Source organism: Plectropomus leopardus, chromosome 7, assembly GCF_026936395.1.
Source record: "Plectropomus leopardus strain MGB_pleo_1.0 chromosome 7, ASM2693639v1, whole genome shotgun sequence".
Taxonomy (NCBI): domain Eukaryota; kingdom Metazoa; phylum Chordata; class Actinopteri; order Perciformes; family Serranidae; genus Plectropomus; species Plectropomus leopardus.
Window position 1 is genome coordinate 11,717,411 of NC_142182.1, and position 14,600 is coordinate 11,732,010.

At 40.1% G+C, this 14,600-nt stretch overlaps 1 protein-coding gene across 9 annotated transcripts in view; it reads right to left on the minus strand.

Moving 5' to 3' along the window:
• magi2b (membrane associated guanylate kinase, WW and PDZ domain containing 2b) overlaps positions 1-14,600 on the minus strand; it is a 105,470-nt gene that overhangs the window by 55,147 nt on the left and 35,723 nt on the right. For all 9 annotated transcript variants that reach the window (XM_088079929.1, XM_042496189.2, XM_088079928.1 and 6 more), the window contains exon 3: positions 382-501. In XM_088079929.1, coding sequence (XP_087936055.1) covers positions 382-501 — 120 coding nt within the window. The remainder of the gene's footprint in view (positions 1-381; positions 502-14,600) is intronic.

Sequence of the window (14,600 nt, forward strand, 5' to 3'; positions counted from 1 at the left end):
AGATGTATCCCTGACAGTGTAGCAAAGCAGATGCACAGACTTGACATGACTTGGAAATGGCATTCATCCAGCTCACACACACACACACACAAACATACACACACAAGTCAACCAGCCGTTTAACAACCACCAGAGGAAGCTGTAATACATGACTCAGTGCATAAGACTCATTTTGTTTACTTAAGCTGTGTGTAAGAGCATCACCTGACACACCTGATCCATCAAGTAGAGATATCTACAGAGTAGCACAAGATGGCAGATTGAAATCTAAAATAGCAAAATAGCTCTAGTGAAACATATGTTCCCATTTCTGCTCCCTAAGCGCCCGTGCTTGTCAAAATGTTTCCTGCACGGTGGCAACGGCGCTCCATGAACACTCACCTTCATAGGTTCCACTCTCTAGCAGGGCTCCACTTTGCTCCAGTTCCATAAAACGCTCCACACTCACAAAATTATAGTCCACCCCCGGCACCTCCCCCTCCTTGGGCTGCCTGGTGGTACCTGCAGAGGGCGAGATGGAGAAAGAGGAAGAAAAAGAGAGAGAGGTCATCAGAGCCAAATAGGGCACTTGAGAAGAAAAGGCAGGAAGGCAGAGAAAGAGCCCAGAAAAAAAGGGCTGGACAGAAAAAGACGACAGATTTGAGGCTACAAAGTGTATCAGAGGAAGTGGGAGGGGAAAGGAAATGGAACAGAAGAGGCTGAGTGAGGACTCATCACTTGTGATAGCCAAATCCATTCACACAATTGTGTGTGAGTGACAGTGAGAGACACAGAGAGAGACTGCTAGAGAGGAGATGGGAAAGCTTGCTCAAACAGCAAACCGCCATCATTCAGTCCCTACGTGCCAATTCGGTGCTGTTTTTCGTAATGAATTAATCAATACGGTGCTTTTACCAAGCATAACTCAAACCTCCTTACACAGCATACAATACTTTGCCGACTGCATTATTGTCCAAACAGCAGGAATGCAGAGGCACCACATCACCACATTGCAATTAGAGCCTCCCTTTATCAACGCTTTCCATCAGTGCTGAGCCGCCGAGGCTCGGCTGTGTGATGGCAGCCATGGGAGGTTTGAGTTTAATGAGGTGCTGTGTTTGTGTCTCTGCCAACTGGACTTTTCAGCTTAGAGCTCAGTGAAGTCCGCTGGTGTCGATTCCTGCTCTCCATTGATCACGCCTGAAAACAGCCATTGGCCCGGCGTGGAGCGGGAGTACACTCTCTGAGGTTTTCCCAGGACTCACATGGTACAAGCTTAGTCGGATTGATCTGGCTGTGGCTCCAACCAGATCTGATACTCTGGCTGTATGGTTGCCAGATTATCAGATCTGGCTCAAGTGTATGAATTGTGCTCTAACCGTCCAAGTGCGCAGGTCTGAAAGGTGATCTGCAGTTCTGACACAGCTACGGCAAGCCAAAAACACACTACACGCTGCTCTGATATTAAAAACAGGTAAAAAAACGTACTACTTGTACCATAATTGAAGTGTGAGCGGTGGGACATTAAAACAGCAGGTGGTGGGAGTGTTGTAGGCACATTTTGTACACACACAAACATGCACAAACGAGTGAGGGGTTAGTCATCTCGTGGAGTGCAGGATCTCTCCTGGAGTGTGATATCTTGATCATTAGATCTCTATTGATCGTCTGTCACCACTTTGCTCCTGTAGTGCATCTACTGAACGTTCTCCGCTGTATTTACTTCACCTCTGGGAGCAGAGATGGCAGCTTAGCAACACCTAATGAGTAAGGAAGAGGTGATACGAGACCATCAGACATCTAAAGTCTGTCTATTGAGCTGTCCAACTCTGCAATACTGTGTACATGTAGGTGTGTTTATTTGTATTTATCTCTGACAGTGTGGATTTACATGTGTGTACGAGAGTTATAATGATCCCAGAATTTTAAACTTTGATAAATCGAGGTTCCCGCAGCTTCAGGCAAGGTAGATTTAAGACTTTTTTAATGCCTTGGAATTTAATTTAAGGCCTTTTTTCTAATAACCAAACTTTAAGGGGGACAATTTTATTTTGCCCAAATGTTAATTGTTACATAAATCATGACTTTTGAAAAGAAAAAGTTACATTGTATACATCAAATGTTAAAAAACAACCTTTTTTAGAGTGGAGCACAAGGAAGACAATGAACATATTATATCATCATAAACATACGTATTTTTGTTTTACCAACAGAAGTGGGAAATATCAGGAATTTCTGGCTGGTTTTGTGGGTGATTTTGTGTTTCTCAATCTGCTCGTTAGATTCTACTATTTGGATTTACATCATGACAAGTTTAAGAAAAGGAATTTATTTAATTATTCATTAAAAAAATGGATGTTATTTTGAGACTTTATAGTGTAACATTAGCAAAAAAAAACTATTAATAAAAGCACAGTCTCCATATCTGAGCATTTTTAAGACTTTTGAAAGATTCATTTAAGTCAATTTAATACCAATTAAGGCCTTATTTTTAGATGAATGAATTCAATGCCTTTTATGACTTTTCAAGGATCCGCGGGAACCCTGTAAATGCTAGTGTGAAAAAAAACCTATACATCTGGAATAACTGCCTCACACTTTAATGTCTCCGTCAACCAGTCAAGCAGCAGTTTACATCCAAGTCTTACCACACTCATACAATATATGTATGAAATTATTTGAAGTAATTTCATAATATGTATTAAGTGTATTTCATTGCAAAATGTGGATGCTTCTCACACATCTTTCCTTGGCAGCACTGAAGAGTACAGTTTAAAGGTGGACACCCAAGATTAGTGTCACCAGTTCAGTATCTGACCAAATGTTTCCTTCCCTCTGAGTCCGAGTTATGATGTTGAATAACGGCCAGGAAAGTGAAAGTGACCTTGACCTTTGACTATTAAATTCTTATCAGTTCATCCTTTAGTCCAAATGGACGTTTGTGCCAAATTTTAAGATAATCCCTCAAAACATCCCTGAAATATTGTGTTCACAAGAATGGGATGGACAGACAACCCGAAAACTTAATGCCTCTAACCTCAGCTGCAGCAGCGCAGGGGCATAAAGGTCCAAGGCACACATTTTTTCTTTTCCTTTTATTAACAAGCTGCACACAGTGCTCACGCAAACAAAGTCACTGCACACACACCTCCAGTCACGTGTGACGGTGGGGTCGTTGCTGGAGAGAATACTGTAACAGCCACAGATCGAGGTTGTTTTTCCTTCCCGTTGTTAAATCCATACAGCCTTGGGTTAATATCTGATTGTAGATTGTTTTTTGTTGACAAATTCTGTACTTCCAGTACTATTGAACATGTAATTAATGGAGATTGTGTTGTTTTAAACACGTGGTATTGAACTAGTAATTGAAGAAGCATTGAAGTATCAATATGTAGACAACCATAGTGTGTACGCAACTGTTTGTCTTTGTGGTTTTAAACGGTGGTAAAGTGCCCACTGTGCCAACAATAATCCCATCTCCAGGCTGATCACAGCTCAGTAGGGCACCGTAAATCCACAACACCACAGGTATGACTGTGAGAGTGTGTGTGTGTGTGTGTGTCTCTGAGTGTGTGCCACCATCCACACTGTTTGGCATACTCGAACTCTGATACAAAAAAGTAGAAATACTTAAATATATATTGTGAATGGCTGCCAAGCTTTAAATGCTACATCCACAACATGTTGCTGATTCAACAGTTTACACTGCTGTTAGACAGGTGTTACTAAGAGGCGTGACTGTGTGTGATGTCCCATGAGACTACAGGACGGTTTAATATTTTAGTATCTCTTTTACCTCATGTGCTGTACCATCTCTGCTGCTGCTGATGTTGTACTTGTATATGCAGGCACAAGTTTTAATTCGACAGATGGGCTGTGTTAACTGACCGTATAGTAATCAATCAATCAATGGTCAGTTCCATTAACTTGTGCACTGCAATTTAATAATTTTCTGCCTTTTTTTACTTGCTCGAAGTGACTCAAAGTGCTTTCACACTTCAAGTCACATTCACCAATTCACACATTCATTCATTCATTCACAGGTGGTCGAGGCTACTGTATGAGGTGCTTCTCAGTTTTTAATAATTCATACACAAACACACAACAACAGCACAGCCATCTGGATCAGTGTGTTGCCCGAGGACACTTCAACATGCAGAGAGCCAGAGATCCAGCCGCCAACCCTCCGATTACTGCACAACGTATTCTACCTCCTGAGCCACAGCCGCCCAAAATCTGCAGGCTGCTGCTTCATAATTATCCATGTTACTGTACGGTTCTGGTAATCCATGTTGTGGAAAGCTTTAACTGTAGTTGTGGGTACAGCTGCTCCTGTTGGTTCACATATTAAATCCACCACAGACTCAGTGAGTTCATATAGATGACATCGGTGACATTAACAGTGGCGTCCTGGAACGACAACTGCTGAAACATGGTTGTAGATTAGTAATACTTATATTTGGCAGCCTTGAATATGTTAGCATATTTAGCGTTGGCCAAAACAGAACACAAAAATGCCAGACAGCTGTTTATCTCAGCTGTAACAAATAGCCTGGCTGTGTTTCCTTAGACATTAAACAACTCATCTATTAATCGAGAAGTCAACAGAAAAATAATCAGAAACTATTTTGATCAGTGATTATCATTTGTGTAGTTCATCAAGCAAGGATACTGAAAAGGAGAAGGAAAGTCAATTGTAAATGTCTGCTGCTTCTCCATGACATAACTCAGTAAACTGAATACTTTTTGGTTTGGGAATTTTTGTCTGACAAAATGATGTAGATATATAAAGAAACCACCTTGGGCTTTGGGAAGTTGCATTTTTTGTGTTTCGTTATTTTTTTAAGTCTCAGAGACCAAACAGTTAACCCCCCAAAAAATCTGCAGATTAATAGACCAGGTAAATTATCGTCAGTTGCAGCAATAGTTTTCTTTACCAATAAATAAAAAATAATACATATAAATATTTGATTTTATATAATTGCAATCTAATTGGTGGATTCAAATAAAGCAGTTTTTTATATGAAGCTATATCAGAGTACAAGTCTACTTATTCTTTAGAAGAAAAGCAAACAGTAAATCAGTGTACAGCATCAGAATTAACACCTAAACTGCTGCCTCAAAACTACCAGAATGCTCCCAAACTATTACTTCCAAAATATAGTAAACAAAACAAGTGATTTTTTCCGGGGCTGTTGTATTGCATTACATAATACAGGTGTTGTGTTTCTGTGTCAACAACCTGTAAATCTGTAAGTTTTCACGCTTTTTCCGAAGTCCCTTTATGATGTGAGGCAACAAAATAATACCAATGGAAAGCATAAATTATGTTTTTCTTTGTTTAATTTATGTATTTTCCAGTTTTGGAGGTGTTGATTTAACTCCATGGTATAGTTTGGGGCTTTAGGTTGTGTGTTGATATACTGGATTGCATTACATCATAAGGTGTAATAAATAACTTCCCCACCCCCTGAGTTGACTCATCACTTCTCTGACTCAACCTATATACTAACATTTTACAGTATAAGCTTCACAAAAATAGTGTAGATTTAGTGGGTGTATTATTAACCCTTGTGTTGTCTTAACTTCCAAATCTATTTTGCATGAAGAGACAACCTGTCATTCATCACAAACTTTGTGAAAATCTAGATTTTTTTTCTCTTCACCATGCAGAAAGACCACATTTAATTGGTGGAATTCACTCATTTTTATTAACCTACACCTGTCATAATCATTTTGTTTCCTAAAGTAGAGGTTTTAATACTTATTATTATTAATTATTATTGTTGTTGTTGTTGTTGTTGTTGTTATTATTATTATTATTATTATTATTACTATTACTGAAGGTACTGCATAGATGTAAACATAATTTTTTAGCAAGATATATCACTTGCGTCACCTAAGAAAACAGAGGAAATGTGCAAAAAAAAAGTTTGAATGCAGAGGTCATTCTAGGAAAAGTCATCAAATTTCAAGATGCAAAAAGATCATTTAGGGGGTTTTCTATGCGGTTAAACATAGACGCAGGTCATATTGACCCCTAAGACAATGTAAAGGTAAAATTGCATTGTATTATCAAGCCTTTCCTATATTCTATCCACCCTTTATATACACACAGTGCCCAACAAAGTCCAAAAATCCTAAAAGATGCCATCACTATGAAAAGGAAAAACAAGGGGGAAAAAGCTTCACTGGGAAGCACAATGGGGCCCATTACATGAATTATACTGCATGTTCAAATAAAAAACATTATAGAGGACCATTCATTTCATGTGTAGTGTTACTCTGAATACCGCAGCAGCTCAGCCAGGCGGGGCTGGTCGCCTTCCACCGGGTACAGCTATTGATCTGTAAGATCAGAATGAAATTATTCTGCTACCCACACCAGAGTAGGCAGAGCCTGCTGGAATACTGATGACCTGCCAGTGGCCTTCTCCCACAGCTTCCTTCACTGGACACACCAACAGAGCAGAAAGAGAGAGGGAGCATCTTGCTGGATCTGAGCTGGGAATATTGATCGACTATCTGGCCTTGAGATAGGCAGACTGTATCTCTTTTCTTTCTTTCTTCCTTTTCACACATTTCTTCGCATAGCGACCGAGCACATTACCTGTTTTTTTTCCCTCGCTCTCTGCTCTCGCTCCTTCCTTCCCCATAGCAACACCCACGAAATAACTGTTAGGTAGACCTTTTTTATTACAATGAACACTGTCCCCAGCAAAATCCATACTCCCTTCCTTCTGCCCCCAGTGCTACCTTTCTCTTTCTTCATCTATCTTTAACCTTACCAACTTCCTTTTTCTTATCCTCAAAACTTTCAGGTAGAGGCCCAAAATGATGCGAATACAATCCATAATTTATGGAGCCTTGTGGAAGAGGGCTGAAATGTCCTCAGCTCAGTTTAGTGGATTCTTTCTTAATATTTTTTGTACATACATAGTAGGGCTGGGCGAGATGGAGAAAATTGAATATCACGATATTTTTGACCAAATGCGAAATTGAGTTGAGTATTCGTGCTTTTTTAGAGCAGTCTGGTAAGTTCAGAACATTACATCCCTTCATGGTAATGCAGCCTATAAAACCAGGAAAAGACAACACTTATGATATTCTGATATCCCAAATCTAAGATGAAATCTAATCTTATGTCATGATATCGATATATATCAATATATTGCCCAGCTCTGATACATAGCCACAAACTCCTGAGCAGAGCTTTAATAAATGAGCTGAACAAAGAGGGACAAGCTGCACAGGTGCTCAAATTAAAAAATGGCAGCAGACTGCATTGAGAGGAGGCAGCGACGCTGAGCCAAAAGCACTGCTGCTGACTATTGATTGGATGTCGTGCTCTCGCTAATAAAGGATAAAGTCGGCTGTGAGCCAAAAATGGTCTTTGCATTGCAATCAGCCAGTGTAGACAAACCTCTCAGAGGTGACGCTGCGAGTAGGAGTATGAGTGCCATAGAGATTTATGGCTTAAATTACTTAAATCCATAATAGCACAGAAAAGCTTCGGAGCTGCCACTTTAGGGGTTGAAGACATTCTCTGCCTCAAACCATGACAACCGAGCCCTACAGAATATTTTCACATTGGTGGGAGTGTGTGTAAGAGAGAAAAAAAGGGAAAGAGATTACGTAGAAACATAACAAGGAAATTCCATTTGGAGGGAAAGCTAAAATAGCTGATATACTGAAATAGCTCAGCTGGGTGTCAGACGATAAGAGGACAAAGACCTTTGCTAAATAATAGAGAGGCAGAAGAGTGGCATGCAGAGACAAACAGAGCGATGCAGGGAGAGGAGGAAAAGCATGATTGGTTAACCTCACTGTGCATCCACAGAGGCCAGTGGGTTTGAGAATGTGCACGAGTATTCATACGTATGTTTGTATAATTAGACAGGAAGTCACCAAGTGGGAAAAGCAGAGCGGGGGAGATTCAGAGCTAAAAATAGACTATCGATGGAGTGATTATCATAATAAAGCGTAGGGGGAAGGTGGTCTCTGCTGTCTCAGTGAGTATGTGTGGGAATGTGGAGGGGTGTGTGCAGGGAACCGAGTGTGCGTTTCTTATTAGTCATTATTAGTTGAGCTGTAGACACAGAGCCATAGGTATCATTATGTCTCGAGCTTTGAGATTCATTGTTTAAAGAATGACTCCTACAGTATTTGTAGTTATGATACCTGAACAATTGTACGTTAATTGGACTGAGCAACCAACCCAGATGAGAAAAACTGGATACACACAGTCCCACCTGAGTTTCCTGCTGCGTCTCAACGCACACATATATGAATTGTGTGTTTGTCGCTCAAACCCCTCTTGGTTTCAGTATATCATCCATCAGAGCCATCAGGCTGCTTTGGGAGTCTGAGGGAATTTGTTACAGAGACAGAGGTAACACCACATCTAACAGTAACTAAAAATATCCTCCAAGAGGTGAATAAGTGTGAAGCTCTTTCACAATAATCCCCATGTGAACTGGATGAGGAGGATTCAAACACGCCGCTGGTACAGATTTGATAGCATACCTGTCCTCTGGGCTTAATGTATGTGACCTGAAAATGCTGCACATGGTAGAAAGAGACACATTTATCTTCTGAATGCATGTCTTGTGTCTACATGATGCAGTTTATCTAAGCTCTTTAGCTGAGCTGGATGCTTCGGTAGGTCCATCACTACATGTGCATATTGTGCAGCTGAGTATAGGACTGGGCGATATGGCTTTAAAATATTATTGCGATATTTTATGGCTATATCGCGATACACGATATACATCTAGAATAAAAAATTACTGAATGAACTGCAGTTACGATACAGTTAAATCAAGTAGCTGCAGTCAAATAATAAAGTTAAATTCACTATTGTTATAATAACATTTAATAAAATACAGTTATAAGGAAGTTAAAATATTTAATAATGACATTTTAAAAGTATTTTATGGGGAGGCGTAGTAGAGTAGACCGTGCACCCCATGTAGGCTGAGTCCTTAGCAGCGGCGCTTTACTGTGTGTCATTCCTGTTCTCTCTTCCCCTTTCCTGTCACTCTCTGACTGCACTATAATAAAGGCATGAAAAGGCAAAAAAATAAATAACTAAATAAATATTTTATAACTGAAAAAATCAGAGCGAGACCCATGGTGCTATTACTTTGTCAGTGTTTTTTGCTGTAGACTCGAAGCATCCGGTCAACAGTTGGATATTCGTTTTAGCAGACAGTTTAACAGATACTGCGGCGCCTTTAACTGTGAGGATCCATTCACTGTGAGCTGGAAACACACTAACAGCTCTACAATTCATATATTACTAATGCTTGCAAGTCGCACTGGTGCTCAATGTTTGCAAAATGTGAACAGTCCCGATCGGAGCTACGCAGATACAAACACACACCTCCAGTTCACATATTATATCAATAGTATTTGCAAATCGCAGTAGTGCTTCATGGTCGCAAAACATGACTAAGTGACAGTCTGGAGCTCTGCAAAAGCCCTGCTTTGTGTGTGTCTGCTAGAAGCAGAGAGCGAAATAACCAAAACACTGGTGGCCTATAATAACTATGTAAAGTCCATAGCGACCAGTTATGACTTGCACACAAGCTATCACTCAAGGTGACCTGCCCTTAAATATGCAAAACTTTGGGTCTTAATAAATTGTACGTGAAGCTTTGATGGGTGCTGAAATTAGCTATAGACACCAAAACTGCTTTTTATACCAGGCTGTACAAGTTTAACATGTTTATTTTAGCTGTACAGTTGAGCATTTATACATGAGGGCCTATGGAGATAAAATTTGCTTTTGAGCCAGCCTCAAGAGGCCATTTTATGAACTGCAGTTTTTTCCACTTCACTGGCTTCCTTTTCCAGCTTCTGAGGTTTCCACTCGATTCCGCACTAAAATCTATAAAAACATCCATAATATGATGCAAAGGACATTAAAATCTTCCAATTCAATCTAATTGTGCAGCTGCAAATCTTTATCCGATTTCAACACTGCCCAAGGGGGAATATGAAGGGAACATTGGGTTTCAAGACACAATCCTGCAACCAGAGAAAAAAAACTGACACACAATACACTGTCCTCAAAACCCTCAACTTGTTTACCCAGAATCCTTTTCAGCACAGAGCAAGCAGAGCACCACGGCAGCAAGAGAGCATGGAGGAATGTGAGGACTGTGGTTGCATCTCACACAACACACACACACACACACACACACACACACACACTGCAGCTTTATTATTCATTAACTGTCTCAGTCTTGAATCTATCTATCTATCTATCTAGTCATTTCAAATTGCCCTCCTCTATTATTCTCTCTCTCGTTCCTCTTGTTTCCAATTTACCTCATTTCTCTTCCATCCATTTGTTCCTCTGTTGGTGCGCTTTGTCCCCATTACTTCCTCTCTGTCTTTTTTAATCCGCTCCCTCTCCCCCTCGTTATCCTCTTCTCTTCTTTTGTCTCTCCTTCAAGCTCAGTCTCGCACTTTGGTCTCACGTCTCATCCACTCACACCGCTCACCCTCCCCTCTTCCTTCTCTCCGGTTCGCAGATGTGAAGTGTGACAGCAGGTCTATAGGAGAGGTATGATCGAGCACACACACAGTCATCCTTATTTACACTACAAAGCTCGGGCTACAGATGCAGAAACGCAACATGGCAACACACTGACAGCAGCGTCTGCTACCACGACAACACGTCAGTGCCTGGCAACGCAGGCTTGCCATGGTAACAAGCAAACATCTACATTAGCTGCGGAAAAATAATATTTATGTCAGATATGACACTCGGCCGTTTTGCGTACACAGCCTTTTTACTAGTTACAGTCTCTGAGGTCCTCAGCTCGAGGCCTTTTGCTCTGCAGAGCTGCAGGTCTGTGCTTCCTCGCACCTAATCCATCAATAACTGTCACAGCTTGGCCACTGAGACACACACCTGGTTACCTCAGAGTAATTCAGCTGCAGTTTAAGCAGGCAGGTTTGACTCTGATAGGGACTGCGGGCTGGGCGGACATGGGGATTTGGATTTCACCTCTCCAGTGTTAATCGAGTGTAAATCCCTCTTCGGATGGATGTGAGATTGGGCTGCTCACTTGGTTACAGATACACAGAGTTTAGTTAAAAGCTGACTGTTGTGATACACACTGGGCTTCATGCAAGATACGACATATGAAGAAATTTTCTCTTATTTTTGTTCATATCCACGACTTGTTATTATTTTGTTCGTACCCACTGATTTTTGGGATTCACCGATGTTTTCTTATTTTTTTTCTCCTCTCTTTTTAAATTTTACAAGTGGTTGAAATCACTGTTACCAAGATGAGAGAAAAATATCTTGTTTTTACAGGCCACAAATTGACATCCAGCGCAAGGAAAACTAAATTTCGCATTTGAGTAAAATTTTAAAAATGCATGAATATCATTTAGTCAAATTCAGGTTATGTTTTAGAGTATTTACAGTGATTGGATTATTAATTTTCAGGGCTAAAGAAATACTATTGTATTTTGTACATTGATCCCAGTTACTGTAATATCAGTTATGGAGTATTCCTCTGATGACTAGTGCTGGAAATTAATTAAGTGCATATACTCAAGGACTGTAATAAAGTACAAGGCTCGCCGTTAGGGGGGGCAAAGGGTACAGATAACTCTGCCCCAAAGCCAGGAGGAGACCCATGAAAGGCTGAGGGCTCATGAAAGGTCTAAGGTTAAACATTAAATAGGCCCAAGTACAGCAATTATTTACTGACTTTTATAACTGATAATGTAATTAATGAGACAAAAAAAACCTTTGAGTAACAAGATGACAGCTGCATTCACTTATTGGCAAGTTGAAAATTGCATTTTATTTGTATCTTTTAAAGGTATTTACACAGGTAAAAATGACTGGAGTGATTACAGTTGGTCAAATAAAACCCCCAATAATTAAATCTAGTCATTTTGAGGCAGAAACAACCTTTCAGTAACAAGATAGTGGCTGCAATCACTTTTTGGCAAGTTAAAAATTGCATTTTATTTGTTGCATTGGTCTTTTAAAGGTACTATTTACACAGGTTAAAAGGGACTAAGTGGGCTATAATCTGTCAAGTATATATACACTGAACTGAATGTAGTCATTTTAAGGCAGAACCAACCTTTCTGTGTCAAGATAACAGCTGAAATCACTTTCTTGCAAGTTGAAAATTGTATTTTATTTGTTGCATTGGTCTTTTAAAGATATTTAAACAGGTAAAAAGGGACTGGCTGAGCTACAGTCTGAATGATGCCACCATCGTTTGGTTCTGTGTAAAAATGCAAGGGCAGTGTAAAGAGGGGGCTTCATTGTGACCCTATAATGTGATCTCAGTGTAAAAGTGGCTGTGTTGTGTTGTGGACCCACCTTCCACAAGTTAGAATAATTTTCTAGAACAATCGTTATCATTCTTTGTTATGTTAAGTTATGCTGTAACTCATCTCTGTGGTGCAACCTCTTTAATTTTATAAATGAATAAATGAAAACTCATTAATAATTGATTTCATAACTAAGCTAAGTTTGAACTTACACACAGCTGGTAAAAGAGGCTGCAATAAGTATTAGACCAGCACATTACCCCCCCCATAATAAGGCGAATTGTCATTTTTACGGATTAAAGAAACTAGATATTAAGTGTTTATTAGTATGACTTCAACTATTACTTTCACTGCAAGGTACAAGGATGGTATAGCATTACAGCAGTGATGTGCCGTTAATCAAAAAAATTAATGTATTAAAAACAAAGGTGTTTCGGTATCAGCACTAAAATTCAGGTAATGTAGCAGCTGTGTCCCAGCTAAACAGGCGTTAATTAAACGAGTTAATTACTACAATTTACAATCCCCTTAAATCAGTATTTCTGTTGAATTAACCTCTGCATTTTCTAATTCTTGTATTCAGCACATTTAGTATTTAGTATTTTGTTATTGTTTTTCAAGTTCTGTGTATTTGAACTTGCCATCACAATCTGCTTTTACCTGGCCAAACAAAGTGATGACACGATTAAGACAAAATATGATATTATTATAGAAGTTATTGTCATGTAAATGACGAGGAAACGAAATATTTCCATTCCTCCACAGAAAAGCTTGGAAAGAACAACGTTAATTGAAGTTAGTAACAGTTGCATCAAGTTTGGAGTTTCTTCCATCAAGTGTCTGTCTGTCAGGTCCACTTGCAGCTGTAAAGACAACTGTGTTGCTCAGTGGATCAGCGTCTGGTGGAGCTGGTGCCTGGGTGACATTGAGGGATTACTCCCGTACTGATGTGCATTCTGTGGAGATGGAAATCAGTCTTGATAGGCTGAAAAGCACCTTTATTAGTTTGCAGAGCTGACTGACGCAGGACGACAGTGGGGGTCATGATGATGTACACACACGGAGCTGGTGTGTGGTGTTTGGTATGCAGTGTGTGCAGTTCTGTGTGTGTCTGTATGCGAGTGTGTGTGTGTGTGTGGAGGTAGAGTAAACAAACAGTCGAGCTCTCTGAGGTGTCAGCGCTTACTGACCATCACAGGACGAGCCGCTCGCTGAGCACCTGGCTCATCACTGCGAATTACTCTGATCTCAGAAGCAACGCAGACAGAGACATGGAGAGGGTGAGGAGGTAAAACTGGAGGCAGGAGCACAAAATAAAAGGCTTCAGAGGAACCTCATTTTGTCATTAGCCACTGAGTGAGAGGATCATACCGAGGATAGGGAAAGAAGATGAGACTACACCTGTCCAGAGCTTAACACGGAAAACACGTTGCAAACATAACCAATTCATTAATCATGTTCAATATTTGCTATTTTCGTTTCACAAAATTCATATAATTCCCTTGCAGTTTCTTTCATCTGTGGAACAACATTAATCCAGTGTGCCAATCAAACTGCAGGGAGCCCAGAACCACATCAAAGCATGTCAGCCAGCCCTTTAACAAGAGCAAGCCAGCAGGCAAATCACCCCTTTAAGGAGAGAGTCCCTGCGGGATGATGTATCTCTCTCTCTCTCTCTCATATAGACGCAAACACACAAACTTAACAAAGATGGCGTGTAACACTCATTATTATTTATCAGTTCGGCCCATTAAATCTCGACAAATGAACAGAAAAATCAATGTGTCAGTGTAAAAAACACATACAAACATGTACATTCGTATAGGGGAGTTTTGTGCCTTTGTACATATACACAATCAATGCACCACAGACACAAACAAACAAGAAATTAATCTTTTCTTTGTCACCTTGTTCAGCTTCACTGTAATCATCATGACAAACATCCTCAAATAACAGTCATCACTCCTCTTCCTCCCCCGACATCATCAGTCACAGTACCAATTTAGGGTTAGAGCCCACTCACGTCCATGTTAGTAACTATCAGCAATCTACAAATAGGATTTAACAAGTTAGTAATAGGAATGCATCTTAACTACAAAAACTACACTGAACCTACATTCTTGGTTCGTTTTCAGGACACATTTTTGGATGCAAAATTCATATATTTTTCTCCAGCCAGTCAAATAAAAAAACCAAACACAGATGGAGGTGGGAGAATTTGGTGGCTCGCTGCAGAGTCAGCTCCACTTGCTGAGGAAATCATCACAAATGAATGGACCGAATGTTCATTTTGAAGTGCAGAT